The sequence below is a fragment of the Desarmillaria tabescens genome (assembly GCF_030435595.1).
Source record: "Desarmillaria tabescens strain CCBAS 213 chromosome Unknown EV420scaffold_6, whole genome shotgun sequence".
Classification (NCBI taxonomy): domain Eukaryota; kingdom Fungi; phylum Basidiomycota; class Agaricomycetes; order Agaricales; family Physalacriaceae; genus Desarmillaria; species Desarmillaria tabescens.
This window is the reverse complement of record NW_026848305.1, coordinates 934,937-953,589: the sequence shown is the minus strand read 5'-3', so window position 1 is coordinate 953,589 and position 18,653 is coordinate 934,937. Positions and strand designations below refer to the sequence as shown.

General features: G+C 48.3%; 8 protein-coding genes across 8 annotated transcripts; 6 read left to right on the top strand and 2 right to left on the bottom strand.

Annotated features, from left to right (window-relative positions):
• The first annotated feature begins 7 nt into the window (after nt 1-7).
• Nucleotides 8-2,346, top strand: EV420DRAFT_1050022 (uncharacterized protein). Its single transcript, XM_060465532.1, has 7 exons — nt 8-333; nt 383-452; nt 503-716; nt 767-800; nt 852-962; nt 1,016-1,207; nt 1,259-2,346. The coding sequence occupies exons 1-7, from the start codon at nt 67-69 to the stop codon at nt 2,234-2,236; spliced, it is 1,866 nt and encodes a 621-aa protein (XP_060335676.1). The 5' UTR covers nt 8-66; the 3' UTR covers nt 2,237-2,346.
• A 520-nt stretch (nt 2,347-2,866) lies between these two features.
• EV420DRAFT_1049932 (camp-regulated phosphoprotein/endosulfine conserved region-domain-containing protein) lies at nt 2,867-3,669 on the top strand. Its single transcript, XM_060465531.1, has 4 exons — nt 2,867-3,085; nt 3,139-3,222; nt 3,275-3,369; nt 3,425-3,669. Exons 1-4 carry the CDS (start codon nt 3,050-3,052, stop codon nt 3,570-3,572), a joined length of 363 nt encoding a protein of 120 aa, XP_060335675.1. The 5' UTR covers nt 2,867-3,049; the 3' UTR covers nt 3,573-3,669.
• A 313-nt stretch (nt 3,670-3,982) lies between these two features.
• EV420DRAFT_1263080 (DNA polymerase alpha subunit B) lies at nt 3,983-6,159 on the bottom strand (the record flags this gene model as incomplete). The annotated part of the gene is made up of 10 exons (XM_060467153.1): nt 3,983-4,102; nt 4,155-4,308; nt 4,356-4,561; nt 4,612-4,836; nt 4,889-5,065; nt 5,117-5,377; nt 5,430-5,524; nt 5,556-5,615; nt 5,666-6,040; nt 6,096-6,159. The coding sequence occupies 10 exons, from the start codon at nt 6,157-6,159 to the stop codon at nt 3,983-3,985; spliced, it is 1,737 nt and encodes a 578-aa protein (XP_060335674.1).
• Nucleotides 6,160-6,520: 361 nt separating this feature from the next.
• On the top strand, nt 6,521-9,268 carry EV420DRAFT_1725536 (CwfJ C-terminus 1-domain-containing protein-like protein; the record flags this gene model as incomplete). Its single annotated transcript, XM_060479824.1, has 10 exons — nt 6,521-6,559; nt 6,607-6,773; nt 6,842-6,932; nt 6,990-7,808; nt 7,858-8,028; nt 8,079-8,169; nt 8,221-8,435; nt 8,487-8,642; nt 8,695-8,927; nt 8,974-9,268. 10 exons carry the CDS (start codon nt 6,521-6,523, stop codon nt 9,128-9,130), a joined length of 2,139 nt encoding a protein of 712 aa, XP_060335673.1. The 3' UTR covers nt 9,131-9,268.
• EV420DRAFT_1049861 (glycoside hydrolase family 18 protein) lies at nt 8,937-11,208 on the top strand. Its single transcript, XM_060465530.1, has 5 exons — nt 8,937-9,587; nt 9,636-9,726; nt 9,783-9,925; nt 9,981-10,629; nt 10,682-11,208. The coding sequence occupies exons 1-5, from the start codon at nt 9,406-9,408 to the stop codon at nt 10,856-10,858; spliced, it is 1,242 nt and encodes a 413-aa protein (XP_060335672.1). The 5' UTR covers nt 8,937-9,405; the 3' UTR covers nt 10,859-11,208.
• Nucleotides 10,831-12,577, bottom strand: EV420DRAFT_1516921 (citrate lyase beta subunit). Its single transcript, XM_060471970.1, has 10 exons — nt 12,301-12,577; nt 12,161-12,247; nt 11,869-12,099; nt 11,794-11,809; nt 11,625-11,734; nt 11,494-11,572; nt 11,375-11,435; nt 11,218-11,326; nt 11,065-11,161; nt 10,831-11,002 (listed from the first exon to the last, which is right to left on the bottom strand). The coding sequence occupies exons 1-9, from the start codon at nt 12,538-12,540 to the stop codon at nt 11,102-11,104; spliced, it is 993 nt and encodes a 330-aa protein (XP_060335671.1). The 5' UTR covers nt 12,541-12,577; the 3' UTR covers nt 10,831-11,002; nt 11,065-11,101.
• Nucleotides 12,578-12,974: 397 nt separating this feature from the next.
• On the top strand, nt 12,975-14,341 carry EV420DRAFT_1618369 (GPI anchored protein; the record flags this gene model as incomplete). Its single annotated transcript, XM_060475333.1, has 4 exons — nt 12,975-13,564; nt 13,625-13,817; nt 13,872-13,975; nt 14,026-14,341. The coding sequence occupies 4 exons, from the start codon at nt 12,975-12,977 to the stop codon at nt 14,339-14,341; spliced, it is 1,203 nt and encodes a 400-aa protein (XP_060335670.1).
• A 303-nt stretch (nt 14,342-14,644) lies between these two features.
• On the top strand, nt 14,645-18,530 carry EV420DRAFT_1049805 (pre-mRNA splicing factor). Its single transcript, XM_060465529.1, has 9 exons — nt 14,645-14,734; nt 14,791-14,839; nt 14,899-16,032; nt 16,089-16,534; nt 16,589-16,691; nt 16,744-16,877; nt 16,927-17,646; nt 17,761-18,039; nt 18,091-18,530. The coding sequence occupies exons 1-9, from the start codon at nt 14,690-14,692 to the stop codon at nt 18,310-18,312; spliced, it is 3,132 nt and encodes a 1,043-aa protein (XP_060335669.1). The 5' UTR covers nt 14,645-14,689; the 3' UTR covers nt 18,313-18,530.
• Nucleotides 18,531-18,653: the final 123 nt, after the last annotated feature.

Sequence of the window (18,653 nt, the reverse complement as noted above, 5' to 3'; positions counted from 1 at the left end):
GGTGCTTCCTTCTCCGTGTCCGTCATTGGCCATTGCCTCTGCGGCACATTGCTTAGGCAAATTGCTATGCCCTCACTGGTCTACTCGTCCAGAATAAAGGCTGTGGACGACCATACGAGCGTAGTTCTCCTTTCAAAGCACTGTCTCGTACTAGGAGAGCCTTCTGATATCGTGTACATCGTGAAACAGGCGCACATCCCAGATAATGTCGACATTCTCTTGGCCTCGAGTCTTACGTTCACGATATCAGGTCTCTTGGACAAGAAAAAAGTATCCGCAGACTGCATCCAACGCTCTCACTTGGCTCGCCATATCGTGGAATATCTCAAGAATGTACGGCATTCAAATCGCGTTGATTTTGTCACTGTACTTACGTTTCTAGAATGCGGCAGTGCTTGGCCTAAGCACCATTTCCGACGTGTATCGGGGCGACAATGATGACGTGCCGACCTGTGAGTCATAGACGCTAGCTCTAGTTCCTTTGTTCATCGATTCCACCCAGTTACAGTGCATTCATCTCGTTATATGCCGTCAAGCTCAGAGATAAAGTCAACACACCTGACGCTCACTGCGATTCATCTGCGATATGAATGGAGGAATAACACCACTCTGGATTCTTCCAGCCAACTCCATCCATTTTCTACAAATCTGCCGCTGCCGTTCTTGACTCTGCTGGATAACCTTATTGGTCGGTTCGCGACATGGCATCTCGTAAAGTGGGTTGTATGCTCATTCGACTGATCCTCGTATAGCTAACGCTTACAAGGCGTTATCCTCTCATATTTGGAACTTGGTTCAAGGTGTGTGATGCTACCAAGTAGTCTTGCATCGGTTGTCATCCCATTTCCCAGCAACTAGATATTGAAGCATTGTTCTTCCCGAAAATATTTCGAATGCTGCTAGACATGATGAAAAGGTCTCCCAACCCAGAATTCCGCTCGACTTGCAAGCGTCTCCTCAAAGTAATCTTGCTTCATGACGATGTTGAATCATTCCACTGATGGATATCTTACAGAGCATCAGGCGAAAACAACTATCAAAAATCTCATCGTCTAATGCTTCCTTGTCCAAGCTACTGCCAGAAGTTGGTCGAGATCTCGATACTTTCAAGGACTGCGAAAAGGAACTTGAGTTTAATGTTGAAGATGCGTTCTGCCTCGCCATGGACCACTGTTATCGCCGTGTTATCAGGCGTCCCGCGTTCAAGGTATCGTACTTCTGACATCATTCACAGTTTGCGCTAACAAATGGCCTCTAGAGCGTAAATCGCTTGTTCGCTGCGTCAGCTGATGCAGGAGACGATGACGAACTTGCTTTGGACCAGGTGCCTCTGCTGCAGACAGCATTGGAGTCTCTTCGCGGACTAGATATCTTGTCAAACTTTCACATGCCGACTACCTTTGTACCGTTGGATCCGGACCATACCGTTTCGGTTCACTTCTCGGACGATGGCTCTTCTGATGCCGCTCTCGTGGATATAGACCTAGAGGGACACGATTCGAACGTTGACCTTGATAGCCAGAGCGATGATAACCTTGTGGACTCCGACTTTTCGTTCGAAGAAGAGCTGAGCAGTCCCGCTACATCCAGTAGACCTATACTTCATCAGGCCGAGGCTTGTTATACGATCGAAGACATGATGCGCTCGGCCTCACCCTACGAACAGGAAAATCTTTCATCACTTTGGCACTCCGATATTGAACCTCCTGACGCAGTCAGACACTACTCGTTTTGTCTGTCTACGGGTCTTGAACACCTTATGGATATGGATTCCGATACTGACGAAAGCGGCTTTGACAGTCTGAGCCCAGTATCTCAGGACGATGCTTCTCTCTTTGACACTCGCGTTCCATCACATTCTGGATTTGAGCTGGCCAAACCCAACTTTGTACCCCCGATTTCTCCCGCTCAAGAACCGTTGCACCTCGAGGACCTTGACTGTCTCATGTTCTTTGATAAGTACGACCTTGACCCATCGGCTGACGACAGCGTTGCCATTACCTTCGACACCGACGTCGGTATATCTTTAGATCTAGATACAGATGATCACGCTCCGTCCCATTGTTCCACCGCGCATGTGGACTCTGATGAAGAAGTACTCGTGGACGATTGCGAGGATATGGTCATCGACCATATTGACTGTCAGTTAGAGGATTCTTCCGAAGACGAGGTCGCGATGGTCGAGATAGTGGGACTTGAAATGTTCGAGATCCTGGATGATGACTGGGAAAGGTAAATACGCTGCCTTGCATTCGGAAGACGGAAACTACCAAACTGTCTGTCGTTCTTTTGGTTGAGGAATGCTATTTGTATCAGTCTCTGTCGTCTATGGACACGGTTGTTGTACATCATCGAAACTTGGTGGCAGAAGACCTTGGAAAGACTTGACCAGAACTGTCAAGGCTGCTTCTGCCGCCTGCAAAGCTCTCACCTTCGCAGCAGGTGACCGACGTTCATGGCCCAGGGTTGCGGATCACTGATCCTATATGAGCTCACTGTGAAGCTCCCACACAGGATCAACCCTCGATTTCTACAGGCCGCGATCATCAGATGCTGGAGCATGAGGCAGTGTGAGATAAGGCTACTATATCGCTGCGGCGTTCGCAACCTATGTCGATGGAAAAAAATAATACGACATGCTGATCCGCATGCCAAGGGGTCAAGAATTTGTAGGAATATTTAACTCCACCCAGTTGGTCGCGGCGACGTCAGAGTCAGGCGGGCGGAGCTTTGGTCCCCTAGAAAATCAATGAGGGGTGGACTAAAATTGGCCTGAAACGTGTCGAAAATGGCCGGACAAGTTGGCCAAAATGGTGAGCAGCTGACTAAGGTTTTACTCAGAAAGAAGACGGCAAGTGCCGGCAGGCCTAGACATGGCCGAAGATTGTATCTCCGATCGGAGTCCGACGCAAGGTCCGCAGGCTGTGAAGGTCATATAACACTTTCGTTAGAGCCAATTCAGTTCAGTCAGCCCAACCGTGTCTTACCTTAGTCTCTATCGGCACTCCCTTTATATCGCCTTTTCTCTGCCCCTTACCTCACGGCCATCATGCTCCCTGCTCAGCGCAAGAAGGTTGACATCAGCGTCAGTACTGGCCTTCACATCTATTGTATTTGCGTACTCATATAGCTCCGTAGAAACTGTCGGACCAGGAGCAGGTCCTTTTCGCCAAGTATGGAAAACTTCCAACGCACAAGAATGTTTTGATGAAGATGCAAAAGGTTGGTCGCCAGCCTCCGATATTTGAATGTGACGATTAACATGTATCTGCAGGATCGGAAGTATTTTGACTCGGGAGATTATGCTTTATCGAAAGCTGGCGTAGCACCCCAAAGTACAGTGGGTACTGCGATACCCAATCCTCAGAAGTGCGCTACCCAGTATCCGCTATTATACTCGTTACTAATGTCGTTCATGTAACAGTATCCCTCACGCCTCGTCCCCTACCAACGGCCATCAAGGAGGCCTCTCCGTGTCTCCTACGAATACCACTTGTCCCGTCCTGAAAGAGAGTAGTCTCTCCCAGGACGAAATCTCTGCGGATGTTCAGCCAACACCTGATACGGAGTAAGCGGTGCCAGTTTCTTCGGAAACCTCTACGTTGCATTCGCTATCATATTTGTGTCGGCTATACACTACTCTAGGAACTTGCAGTTCTTAATTATTCCTGGAAGATCGCTACGCGACGGTCTCTGATCGTACATTTGGATTTATCAGGTTCATCGACATGCGAAGTTACCCATCCAGTTTTTAATGCATTCTGTATGTATAAGTATGGCGGAGCAGAGAATGGGGTAGGGCGGTGTCATGAGTCGTTCGCCCGCGTAGCATACCTTCACAATGTGTGTAGAAATCTGCCGAGTGAAATGATTCCAAAACGTCGTCGATTGTTAGGGCAAAAACCAGTCCTGTGTCCCACAGCCGAAGGGAAGATTATAGTTTCTAAATATAGTACATTAGGAGGAAAAATACAACACTCATTCACGAGCTGTCCATCTTAACAACCTCTGGTTTGATGCTACCACTGGGCCCTGTTTGAACTACAGCATACGTTCCTTTGGTCAAGAACGAAGGGTTCAAAGTTGAAGTAGCATCGAGAATCTGTAATGGAGTGTCAATAGGGCCGACGTAAAAGGAAGAGAAGAAGCTTGACCTTTGAAAAATGCTTAAGACGACTAGGTATAATCAAAACATCTGGAGCGACGTTCCCGCCGTCCGATTCACCAAGTCTCAAAAGCGGCGAGTGGGTGACATCGAGATTAACTTCGTGAGCCAGCTCCTTGGGAACAGGAAACAACGGATAGAAACTGAGGAGAATAAGAAACCGTAAAGCGAAGTGGGGCTTAAGCCCTACCTTCGCTGTTGGAGCATATGTCGACATGTGTTTGCCATAGAATCCGTGCCCGTGTCTTCAGGAGACGAGGGCACTGTTGAGTTTATTTCTTCCCCCCGTTTCAATAGCTCCTCCTTCCGAAGGTGAAAGAGGACATCTACGCTGGTGACAGCGAACTTAATGTTGTTTATAGAAAACTGTGCTGGATTCGGAAGCAGATGTATGCGCTGAAGAAGCATCAGTAATAGGGTTTCATTGAGAATTCAGGAATACATACGGAATCGCCATTGGATACTTCGGAACTGAACTCACACTGTGGATATACAGCATGGAAGCTCACGAGATCACGAACACTGGGAACTAAGATAGCTACACTACCCGGGGACGAATCAAGATAAGATCGCAGGGGTTTTGTAAACTGCGCATGGAATAGCTTGAGTGGAGTTGTATCAATGGCTCCCGCTCTCAAAAGAGGGTGGGAAGCATCTATGAATGGACCGATCTGCGAGCTCCAATATAAATGCCGTGGTTAATTAGGCATTGTTAAGACTTACCAATAATACCACTGTGGGCTTTTTGGACTTTATAATCGGGAGAAAAGCTCTCCAGGGTTTGAAGCTGAGATCCGAATCTGAAGTATACGGCCCGCTAGCTATACACATTGAGAACGGAGGCTCTGAATACCCAGGATCCGAAAAAGACTTTGCAGGTCGTGCGCGTAGAGGTGGTGGCTATCGAATCCGTCATCAATCACATTCAAATTGTCCGAAAATATAGCATACTGCGAGGATTTCTGAGGCCAGGAACGAGCCTCCCCCTCCATTCTTGCCTTTCAGAGCTACCAATGCACCAGGGAAGAAACTGATTCCACCAGCGCCTAAAGCACCCCCGCGTATCTTTAGGGAGGGTGCAAAACGGAGAGGTACTCGTGATCCCGAACCCATCATTCGCGAGGTCTCAAGAGTCAATGAGCTTTCCGTTAGTTTGGTGCCAGACTCTGCTTCTGACTCCTGTACTATGCGTCCAACTACCGTGACGTCTTCCTGGCGGAGAAGAGTAAGGGAAATCACAATGAGAGAAGAGAGATGCTCGCACATCGGTGGATGCGGCCGGATCACCCAATGCAGAGGCTGGAATCTTGTAGTGTTCACGGATGAGCTCGGCGAATTCGTCTATTTGTTCATCCAAAACTACAGTGAAGGACATTTAGCTTATGGAGACTTGTAAGTAATAGAGCCTTGCCTTCACTCCGTTCAGAGACCTTTTCATACATATAACGGTCTGCAACGTCATTCCACTATGGTGATAGGAAGGATTGGTGGCGAACTTACAAGCACGTCTCTTCCTAGATGCAATATCTTCCTTTGGGCCCTTAAATGTGACAGCAGCAGATACACGCGAAGGAATATCGACGTCCATCGCATCCGGTTCAGCTTTCACTGCTGTTCCATGACTTGCCGCCCCAGAGTAACGCGTCGCAAATGCAGGATTTAAGTTCCGGCCTCCTCTCATCGTCTTCTGTTTTGGCTGGGCCTTCTTGCTGCCCGTCGCCAGCCCGCGGTTCAAAGACGCCTTTAGAGACGCGACAGAGTCCATGGTAAACGGTGCCCGGATTTCAGAGTGCGAGGAAAGATTGAGGTGTATTGATTCCCATTTATAAAAGAGGTCCTCTGGGCTCTGTTGATAAATTTTGCACATCGAAACGCCTGTAGAACTGAGGTTGTCGCGTCAAATGAGCAAGAATGGGATAGCCACACGTACATTCTTCGATCAGCTTTTCATCCAAATCGTCTCCAAATTGTTTCCTTATTTCGTTCGCGGACATGGTGAGAGTGGCTGGGTTTGGATTGAACGCGACTGGGTAGGTAGGGCAGGCAGGGGAGAGAGGAAGAGAGATCTGTCACAGACGCGATGTGACTGTAATGTAACATAGACCCTAGTGCTCGGCCGACTCGGCACACTCAGCTCTCCCTCAGTTCTCATTCAAATTAGTGTCTGGCTTCTACTGCTATGGGAGACGATACCAAGCGCTCCAAGCACAAACACTCACACGGTCATGATACTGAGCGGCACAGCAAGAAGAGACATACACATGATGATGACAGCAGGAGACACAAGAAGAAGCGGAAACATGGAGAGGTTAAAGGAACAAAGATCTTGGATGAAGGCTCAGGGAGATGAGGACTATGTGGGTAGAGAAGAATATCGATATGGACGGGGAAAGGGTAAGGTTCGTTAGCTTCTGCCCGCTTCGTTTCTGAACCATTGTCAGCCTCTGGCGACGGATATTCCGACTGCAGAAAGCTTGAAGTTGACTTCGTCTGCGACAGCGGGGTCATCTAGTTCTACTTTCCAGCCCATGATACCTACAGAAGGTACCCTCAAACGAGATGACTGGATGTTGGAAGAACCAACCGCTCAGGCTCCTCGGCCTTCATCGTCTCGTATTCAACTGCAAGACGGTGAGGACTTCACGGAAGATTATGGGGAAGCTTCCGAAGCCTAAGAACACTTGGCGGTGGAGTAGATTTCTTCTCCAGTCTCGGTACAGAAGTCCGCAAAAAGAATCTGCAACCTAACAAACCTGATCCAGACAAGGCAGGTTTCATTCAATTTGAACACTTAAGCGTATTTTACTTATTTACTATCGCATAGCCGGTCATCAGCTCAAGGGAGCTCAATACGAGTCTCAGAGAAGGCAAATCCATCGATGAATCCCCGGCTACTGCACCCAAAGCAAATGTTCCGGGAGGACCTGGATCACAGTGGAGGATGATCCGACTTCGACGTGTCTTCGAAACCGCCGAAGAAGAGGGACTACCCGTTGAACAGGTAGCAATGGAACGTTTTGGCTCATTGGAGGCATTCGAGGAAGCTAAAGAAGAGCGGCGAATATTGGATGAACGAGAAGGCAAGCGGGCACATCGGACCACTGGTTCCGAGCGGCGTGGTAGGTCTGAAGGGGAGAAAAGAATAATGTTCAACGACATTGAAGGCAGTGGTGCATCCAGTCGCAGCTCTTCCTTCCGTCGACCAGGTGGTCGCGCCGAAAGCGGGCCGTCTACACCAACTCCAGGCGGACCTCCCCCGGTTAATCGACGGTTGGACAGCCTCCGTTTGCCCTCACAGGCCGCATCCCCCTTGCAGCAATCTCAAACTCCCATACCGTCGGTGTTGACTCCACCCTCGGGTGTTCGCGGTTCCTCGTCACGAGGGCTGTCGCCTTCTTCCTTGAATAAATTGCAAGCGAAAGTTCTTCGTGCAAAACTGATGGGTGCAGCTGATGCTGAGGAACTGGAGAAAGAGTACGAGGCTGCTTCCAAGGCAACGTATCGCAGCGACGAGGGAGGCTCTGTACGGACAAAGGTCGAGGTGTTGCCCACTCTGGATGGGCAGGGCCGGCTGTATGACGTTGGGCATGGCAAAAATGATGACGGTGCGGTTTTGCCTGGGAATCGTAAAAAGAAGGAAAAGGTTATTGCGTTCTCGCTTTCTCTCGGACTGCTCTGAACTTTTACCCTAGGTCGAAACAAGAGATCCAAAGACCGGTGACTTGGTCAGGATCAATGCGGATGATGACTCGACGACTTTGGGCGAGATGCTGCGGCAAGAGAAGTTTGGTGGTGGAATGTCAGACCAAAAGAACTTGGACGCTCAGTTTGCCCGTGCTATCATGGGAGATGGCAAATTCCAGGTAAGCCGTTCTCTTTCTTCCCTTAGGCCAGTCATTTGATTATTTTCTAGAATGATCTTGACTATATGGACGAAAATGTGGAAAAACTCAGTCGACAGAAGATGCGTTCGGATGCTATGAAGCGCCAGTTTGCTATTAACGGTATGTACGTTTCGCTTTGAGAAAATTCTGAAGGTTGACCGTGACTCATAGACTATAAACGTACCCAGAAAGTCCTCGCTACGTGTCATTTTTGCTTTGGAGAGGACGATTCGCCTCCCAAAGCCCCGGTCATTGCGATGGGAACACGAGCGTATCTTTCTTGCACCACGAATGAGGAACTAGTCAAGGGCCATTGTCTGATAGTGCCGATACAACATCATTTAACAATGCTAGATGGAGACGACGACGTGTGGGACGAAGTTAGGGTTTGTCTTACTTTTTCTCTCCGTTGGTATTTCCCTCATATTCCTTACTAGAACTTCATGAAATGTCTGATGCGTATGTTTGCCGAGGAAGATCAAGGTGTCCTGTTCTATGAAACGGTCATTTCATTGAAGAAACAAAAACACACCTGCATCGAATGCGTCCCTCTACCTTGGAACCAATACGACCTTATCCCAGGCTACTTCAAGGTATACACAAGCAACTCTTAATCGCCGTCAGGGCGCACTAACATGATTTTAGGAATCAATATTGACGTCGGAGGCTGAATGGTCACAGCATAAGAAGCTGATTGACTTTTCCAAGCGACCAGGTGGTTTCCGACGCGCGATGGTTCCCAATTTGCCCTACTTCATGGTTCAGTTTGACCATAAAGGAGAAAGGGGATATGGACACGTCATCGAAGGTGTCAGCGATGGCGCTGACGGAGAAGAAGGCATAGACGAAGGGGAGAAAGGTTCTGGGGAGTTTCCATGGTAAGCCCTCCTGCAACCTATATGTGTATGCTCAACCGTTTCGCAGGTACTTTGCTGGAGAAATTATTGGAAACATTTTGGAACTGGAGCCGCGTCAGTGGAGGAGACCGAGACGGATAGACTTTCGGATGAACTCTGAGCGCGTGACTGAGTTTAGGAAGAAGTATGCCAAGTTTGACTGGACGGGGATGATCGGGAAATAATGTATTGTGTATCTTTGGACTGAAGACTGGTTGCGATCCTTTCGACTGTGGTGGGCTCGCCAAATCTCGATTTATTAAGCAAGATGGAGCTAGCAGCAAGTTGAAACGACCGCCTACAACCGCGCTTGATCAAAGTACGGGCAATCCTCGCGGTTGAAGAACGTGGAGCTGTCATGGTGATTATTGCCGATGCTTCTCTTGACGGCGTATAAAGAGGGCCGTGACGCACGCTCAGTCTCTCCTTCCCGCCTTTGAGCTTTGGGTGATACCTACACATGTTTTGGTTCTGGTTTTTGGCCTTTACTTCTCTTTATTGTGCTCACGCTGCCGAGAGTGATGTAGCCTGCGAAACAGAAAAGGTCGCTTCAGCTTGGTTCGCTGGATGGCATGCCAATGACGGGTTTGACGTCAATGATATTCCTTGGTCAAAATACACTGAGGTGACCTTTGCATTTGCGTGAGTACTGTGACTGCATCTAGTTACTGATTCTTACCACGAATGTAGTGAGACGACGCCAGATGTCAACGTTGTTTCTTTCAATGGATCAGGTTCTCAGGACTTGCTCCCTCGATTTGTGGCAGCAGCACACCAAAATGTGGGTGGCGTTCGTACTTCCAGTTAAGGTATCAGGTTTCTGAATCTTTCTCGCAGGGAGTCAAAGCGAAAGTCTCAGTAGGCGGGTGGACAGGGTCCCTTTATTGGTCTTCGAATGTTGCAAATGAAAACCGCACTGCTTGGGTAAAGACCCTTACCGATCTCGTAGACAAATACGACCTCGACGGACTTGACTTTGAGTATGTCGGTCTCTCCTTCACCGACATGCAATATTCGCTGACCTCGCCTGCCCAGCTGGGAATACCCAGGTAAACAGGGAATAGGCTGTAACACCATTAACGCCAACGACACCCAGAATTTCCTCGCCTTCCTCCAAGAGCTCCGGGAACATCCCAGCGGCGCCAACCTCACGCTTTCTGCCGCAGTTTACATTACTCCGTTTACTGACTCAAACGGAGAGCCATCGACGGACGTAACAGCATTCGCCGAATACCTCGACTATGTGGCTATCATGAATTATGATATCTGGGGCTCTTGGAGTGCCACCGTCGGGCCTAACGCTCCCCTTAATGACTCGTGTGCACGCCCGGAGAACCAGATGGGCTCCGCCGTCTCCGCCGTGTCATCATGGACTGCGGCTGGTTTCCCCAGCGAGCAGCTTCTTCTCGGTGTCGCAGCCTATGGGCATAGTTTCGGTGTAATCAAAGCTGACGCGTTCCCCGAGAGTTCGGATATTCTCGCTCTATACGCACCTATTAATTCCTCCGCCCATCCTGCTGGCGATTCATGGGACGATACCGAGGTCGGCGTCGACGTTTGTGGTGCTCCTACAACGATAAGTGGAGTCATCGACTTCTGGGGACTCGTTGAGCAAGGTTACCTCACTGAAAGTGGAGACGTTGTAGATGGTGTGCCCTATGTATTCGATAATTGCAGCCAAACGGTTGGTTATTTCATTTATTGCCATACTATATATTCTTATATGTTCTCTGCAGCCCTTTGTCTACAACACTACCTCTGAAGTGATGATATCCTACGACAACCCTGAGTCTTTTGCAGCTAAAGGACAGTTTATCGCTGACATGAACCTGGCTGGCTTTGCTATGTGGGAGGCAGGAGGCGACTACCACAACATTCTACTAGATTCTATTCGTGGAAAGTTATTCGCATAGCCTTCTGTTATAACCAGTCGTTTGATTCTATATGGCAAGGATGAATATTTATCACTAATCCTTCCTAAATGACTCTGCTGCCGCATGCTCGCCAGAGGACGGCAACCACAACGTCACTGCGGTTCCCCATCCATGCTTTAAAACCTATGACCGCCGATTTTATTTTCAAAAACAAAAAAAGACCAGACAATCAGAACGCGGCTTACAACCTAATATTCACAATTCCGCATCGTGTATGTACAATCATACAACATCCGGGATATCAAGACCCGCTGCCTTCGCAACCTGGATAACTTTCTCGGCCTGCCGCGAACATGTGAGTGTCCACACACGGGTCAGATTAGAGTATCATTTCGGACCTGTTTGATCATTGGAGCATCGATCATTTCTCCCTCAAGCCCAATGGCACCTTTTTGAGAGTCGTGAGCTATTTGCATGTTATGACTATCTTTGCCGCGCGAAGTATCTCTGTACAGAAACATATAAGTCGTTTCAATCTATTGAGTGGATGCTAACCTGATGCAGTAGGAACGAAGGTTGCCTGAATCGTGTCTACTTGCGAGGGATGGATGGCTTGCTAGTGAGGTGTTAATTTACCAGATTTCGATTCCAGGTTGGCGGATAGGATGAAAAACCTTTCCAGTAAATCCCATTCTCCTTCCTTCTTGACACTCCTCCTTTAAAGTAGTCTTGGTCTTTATAATTTACGCATACCTGGACAGTTGTCAACATCTGCAACAGTACTAGATTAACTTCGGCAACTTACCATGTCGATAGCTTCTAGCTTATTGGCCCTGGCAGCATTGACTATGTGGGAGCGTGTATACAAGAGTTCCTGGCGTGAACGAGTACGGATGATAGAGGTGTCAGCGCAGTCTTTGTGGGGTTGCGGGATCATTAGCCTGCAATGGTATATAACGACGTCCTGTTCTTACAGTCTTCTGCAGCAAACTTGTGAAACATCAGCACCAATCATCTAACCGACGAGAAGTAGTATAATAGGTATTTACCAAAAGGGCACCCAGAATACTTCCCTGGGCATTTTCAACCGAAGGCTTCCATGCAGCTATGGTCGAAGCATTCATCACCGCCTCTGCACTTTCAATGCTCGCTACTAGACGTAGGGGCGGGATTTGAGAAACTGTTGACCGGTTTTCGGAGATAATGGATGCCACATGTGTGAGGTACTCCACAGAATGTACCTTGGGCAGAACAATCGATGTTACAGCAGGCAAACGGGTCTGTGCCATATCACCGACACCATGAGTGGCTATTACCGTCATCAATAAGATAACATCTTACAATGACCGCGAGGTCTTCGGCAAAAAAAGGTGTCGTTCGATCATTAATCCTGACTGCGATTCGCGAAGGGGCCAAGAGCGTCTCGTCCTGTTAAGTCCGAATGAGAACAGGACCAGTATATTCCATGAAAATAAAGGAACATTTAGAAAACTCTGGAGCCTTTTTCTAGCCGTAATTTTATCCTTTGGAGAAACGCTGTCTTCGAGGTCATAGATAATCATGTCGGAGTTAACCGTGAACGATTTTTCAAGCATGCGAGAGGAAGAGGAAGGAACGTAGAGGTAAGACCTCCTTAAAGATGCTGAAGCGGTTGCACCTGTGCTGAAATATCGAGCTGAAGTCGCTTTAGACACATTCCTAAGAACTTGAATGGAGAACATGATGGCCAGAAGAAACCTCGCTACCGGCCCGCAGGGTCCGGAGGTTTGGTCGACGACCACGATCATGAGTCGAGTAAGTAACCCCGCGTCTCGATTAACGCGAAACTGCTGGCCTTTTCAACCCACTAATCGCCTTTAAATTTGTCCCAGTCGAGGAAATTCTTGTCGCAAGCTCTCATCGGCGGCCACACCTTCTAGTCTTTGGTATCTTTTCCCACGAGACACACTTGTTGGTTGCCAAGATGCTTTCCACTAGGCACTAGGCGCAACTGGGAAATTGGATCGATAGGCCGCGAATTAAATAATGTGATGGTCCACCTCTGCTGTCGTGCGACAAAAGACCGAACCTCTCCCGCCGTCCCACGTAATAGACTTCCAGGGTATATATACTTGCATGAGCAGAGCTAATTAATTCAAGTTGAATACGGGCTACCATGCTACGATTCATATCTCTCTTGTTTCTCTTCGTTGCCTCGTTATCCTCCTCCGCATTTGTCCATCCTGGCATTTTACACACGGAGGAGGACTTTGTCCGCATCAGAGAGAAAGTTAATGCACAAGAAGAGCCCTGGTACACTGGATGGACCACGCTGACGGCCAATAGTCACGCCCAGGTGACTTACACCATGCGTGGACCTCGCTCTGTCGTCGTTCGCGGCACGAATTCTGCTGATGGCTCCCAGAACTATGTGTTACTTTACAACGATATCGCTGCCGCTTATCAGCTGGCCGTCCGTTGGCGCGTCTCGAATGATACGAGCTATGCCGACAGAGCGGTCGCCATCCTTGATGCATGGTCGAGCACGCTCACAAGGATCGGTGGATCGTCAGACAAATTTTTGGCTTCCGGAATATATGGTTATCAGTTCGCGAACGCAGCTGAGCTGATGCGCGACTATTCTGGCTGGCCGGCGGCCAACTTGACGCGTTTCCAGAACATGATGGCTGATGTCTTCTACCCTATGAACTATAATTTCTTGGAGAATCATAATGGGGCAGCGTGGTACCATTATCGAGCCAACTGGTGAGTGGATATTTTTAATTGTCTATGGCAATTGTGAGTAATCCTTACTCATTTTAAAAGGGATATCTGCAACATGGCATCTGCGTTATCCATTGCAATTTTAAACGATAATCAGACCATGTTCGATTATGCTATAAATTCATTCACTACGAACGTTGGAACGGGGAACATCGGGAATGCGATCTGGGTTATTCATACAGAGGAGGGCAGTGGGAAACGTTTGGGGCAGAACGAAGAAGCTGGGCGAGACCAAGTAAGCACTTGTTCTGTGATATGGCTAATTAGTCTGAGCTCACCGGGATTCAAGGGACATGCGACGCTTGATTTTGCGCTATGGGGTGCCTATGCACAAGCTGCGTACAATCAAGGCGAGGATCTTTTTGCTTATAATGACAGTCAAATCCTTGCAGGGTATGTGACCTCGCTTTTTTGGAGTTTCGGCCGTTCAAAGATTTTTTTAGAGCCGAGTATGTTGCAAAGTACAATGTCGGCTTCGATGTTCCGTACACTCCCCACGTCAACAGAGATTACAACGAAACAGTCATTTCTGCATCTAGTAGAGGCTCGATAAGGCCTTCGTGGGAGCTGTTGTACGCTCATTATAGCTCTTTAAAGGGCCTGAATGCGTCTTGGACAGAACAGATGCGTGACTTGGTGTTGAACTCGTCCACGAACGGCGTTGAAGGTGGCGGAGGTAACTACGGGGCTAATTCGGGTGGCTATGACCAACTGGGATTCGGGACATTGTTACATCGCCTAGAGGTGAGGAATACTTGAAATTTCTTGTCATCACCTCATGCTCATGTCATTTTTATCGGCAGTAATCACATCTGGAGTTGGTCGGAGCTAAACCATTAGTTTCCCTGTCGCTTGTTCTTTTTTCGTAGTTTGACTTCTTGAATTTTCTGAATAAGAATATATGACCGTTTACGATTTCTTGTGCATCTGAGTGATTCCCAATATTTAGTATTCCCCAATGATGTTAGAAGTTCGGCCACGTGGAAAGGCGTAGTTCGTAGAGTAACATTTATGCGTCATTGTTTTGTTCGAGGGTATCAGGACTGAACAACATGAGTAAACAAAGAATTCTCTGCGACTGACTCCGTCGCAATTCACATCGCCCTCATGTCCTCTGAGCTTGAGCGGTATATCAGTGACAATTCTCTTCGAGTGCGTGAGTAGCTATAACGTGTGTGTACCACCCGACTGACGTTATTGTCTCTCAGTTATTTGGCGTCGCGGACCGTAGCATTATTGACTATGTGTTAGCTTCAGGTTGGCCTCTTGACTATTCTTTTCTATGCAAGTACTCAACGTTTGAAAACGCTATCTAGCTTCCTCTTCAAAGACACCCGAGGCCCTTTTCTCGGCCCTGAACGCTTCCGGATTGCCAGATACCGCCGATGCTCATGAATTCATAAACCAAGTATTCCAGCAAGCACCTCGCAAGCACAAACATAAACGGACAGCTGCCGAGAAAGCTCAACGACAAGCCGAAAAGGAAGCCAAGGCACTGCGCTCACAGAAATTTGGCTTACTTCTGGACGAAGGAGGAGACGATGTAGCTCCGTTGCCCAAAGAGAAACGGCAGAAAGAGAGAAAACACGATCGTCAGACACGGAAACGTGAATATGACGAGAAAGAGTGGGAGAGTGACGAGGAGGAAAAGGCCAGGAAGCGGTGGAAGGGTGACGATGCCGAGGTCGAGGAGGATATTGAGCCGGAACTTCCGGAGGACGAGGAGGCCAGGAAGGAGCGAGAGCGTTTGGAGGATTTAAAGGACAGGGATGCCTTTGCTGAACGGGTGCGAGACCGAGATCGAGAGAGGACGAAAAAGATTGTAGAGGACCGGTCATCGAAAGCCTCAGGCGCCGCTGCCGATGCCGCTCAGCGGCGACAGCTCGCTGACGACGCTGATGCCCGCGGGATTGCTCTTCCGTCATTACGACTGCACTCGCGGCAAGAATATCTGACAAAGCGTGAGATTCAGCAAATCGAGCTGCTTCGCAAAGAAATAGCCGATGATGAATCTCTCTTCAGTGGCATGAAGATATCGAAACGGGAGAGACGGGAGCTGGACCGGAAGAAGGAACTTCTCAAGCTCGTTGAGGAGCGGCTGAAGATCAATGACAAGTGGGATGGCTATGCTTTACCGGAAGATTATATTACGGAACAGGGAAAAATCGACAAGAAGAAGAAGGAGAACGCATTGTATAAACGGTATGAGGAGGCTAAACCGAAGGACGACCAGTTCACCACGGATGTGGACCAATGGGAGGCCAGTCAGACTAAGCACAGTACCTTCAAGACCGGTGCAATGGATAAGAAGGAGGTTGTAGATGACTACGAATATGTCTTTGACGAGAGCCAGACCATCAAGTTCGTGATGGACTCCGCATTACCTGGGACGAAAATGACTGCCGCCGAGAAGTTGATACAAGATCAAATAGATGCAGCTGAAAAGCGAGGTGCGTTGTATACCGATTTACTCGTCCTTTCATGCGCTAAATTCCATTCTCTTTAGCTCGAACAATTGAAGAAACTCGCAAAAACCTTCCAATCTATGCGTACCGGGAGCAACTCATTGAGGCTATCAAGGAACATCAAGTGCTCATCGTAGTGGCCGAAACAGGATCCGGGAAGACTACCCAGCTGCCCCAGTATCTTCATGAAGCTGGATATACGGCTGGTGGATTGAAGATCGGTTGTACCCAACCGCGTCGTGTCGCCGCGATGTCCGTCGCCGCTCGTGTTGCCGAGGAAATGGGTACAAAAGTCGGATATGAAGTAGGGTACTCCATTCGCTTCGAGGATTGCACCAGCGACAAGACGGTCCTGAAATATATGACAGATGGCATGCTGCTTCGAGAATTCTTAACGGAGCCGGATTTAGCTGGATATTCTGCTTTAATCATCGATGAGGCGCACGAAAGGACTTTAAGCACAGATATTCTCTTTGCCCTTGTTAAGGTACTTTCCCATTCCCTCCAATAACTTGAAATAGGCTGATGTCCTCGGTATCAGGATATTGCACGTTTCCGTCCAGAACTCCGTCTATTGATTTCGAGTGCTACAATGGACGCCGAAAAGTTCAGCGAATATTTTGATGACGCGCCGACTTTCTACGGTACGTTCCTTGATGGATCTAAAGGTCTGGTACTTACCAATTTTTGAAATAGTTCCGGGCCGTCAGTTCCCCGTCGATATCCACTACACACCCCAACCTGAAGCTAATTATCTTCACGCTGCCATCACCACCGTCTTTCAAATCCATACCACACAACCGAAGGGCGATATTCTGGTGTTTTTGACGGTATGCTACTATCTTGAAAGTCCAATCGGCCGGCTAATAAAGGTGACAGGGTCAAGAAGAAATCGAGGCTTGCCACGAGAATCTACAAGAAACAGCCCGTACATTGGGCAATAAGATTGCGGAGCTGATCATATGCCCCATCTATGCTAATCTTCCGAGCGATATGCAGGCGAAGATATTTGAACCTACTCCCGAAGGTGCTAGGAAGGTGGTCTTGGCTACGAACATTGCCGAAACGTCCATCACGATTGACGGTGTAGTCTTTGTCATCGACCCTGGTTTCGTCAAGCAAAACTCGTACAACCCAAGAACTGGAATGTCATCACTAGTCGTCGTGCCGGTAAGTTCACTTTCACTGATTATGTTCCGCTTCGTCGTTAATTCGTTTCAGTGTTCCCGCGCTTCTGCCAATCAGAGAGCAGGAAGAGCCGGTCGCGTCGGGCCTGGAAAGTCATTCCGACTGTACACAAAATGGGCATTTTCAAATGAGCTGGAAGCTAACACCGTGCCCGAAATACAGCGTACAAATCTTGGCATGGTCGTTCTGCTTCTCAAATCGCTGGGTATCAACGATTTGATTGGGTTTGAGTTTTTGGACCCACCTCCGGGGGAGACCTTGATGAGAGCATTGGAGTTACTCTATGCCTTGGGAGCCTTGAATGACAGAGGAGAACTCACGAAGCTTGGCCGGCGGATGGCAGAATTTCCTGTTGATCCTATGTTGTCGAAGGCGATCATTTCGAGTGAAAAGTATGAGTGCACTGATGAGGTTTGTCTGCTTTGCGCCGTTCTGTATATCGCCGTCTAACAACTTTGATAGGTACTAACAATCATCTCCATGCTCTCAGAGTCGGGATCACTCTTCTACAGACCCAAGGATAAGAAACTTCACGCTGACCAAGCACGACAAAACTTTGTTCGTCCTGGCGGGGATCATTTCACCCTTCTGAACGTTTGGGAGCAATGGGCCGAAACGAATTATTCGCAGCAGTTTTGTTACGAACAATTCCTCCAGTTTAAGAGTCTTAGTCGGGCGCGTGACATCCGTGACCAGCTGGCAGGGTTGTGCGAGCGGGTGGAGATTGTGATAAAATCAAACCCCAACTCGAATGATATAACCCCCGTCCAGAAGGCCATAACGGCCGGCTACTTCTATAATACTGTAAGTGTGCGATATGTTTAATCATTTAGCATGTTCTAATACACCTTTCAGGCTCAACTACAGAAGAGCGGTGATTCATACCGCACACTAAAGACGAATCATACTGTCTATATCCATCCATCATCAAGCTTGTTCCAATTCCAGCCGCCTGTCAAGACACTGCTGTACTACGAGCTTGTCATGACATCCAAGTCGTACATGAGGCAAGTGATGGAAATAAAACCTGCTTGGCTCATGGAAGGTGCGTTTTATGTTATTATGTTCCTGGTGTAATTGCTGACGTGCTCTGAATGTAGTGGCACCGCATTACTTTAAGCCGGCCGACCTGGAGCAGTTAGCCTCGGGTGACAAGAAAATGCCTAAGAATGATGCTGCATCTCTTAGCTCTGCTAAATCATGATAATGTATCGAGTTGTATATTGTATATTATATTTCAGTATGGGAGAAGTTGCCTTTAAGAAGTACATGGTAACTTAGTAGACATTTCCTTGGAATTGGTACACGCAAGCGAGCAGCAACACGCCTCTATGGCTTCCCACGTATAGCTTTGTGTAAATTTCCGGACTCGGTAGAAACACGCTACGTGGTGTGTATACGTGTTTACCACCACGCTT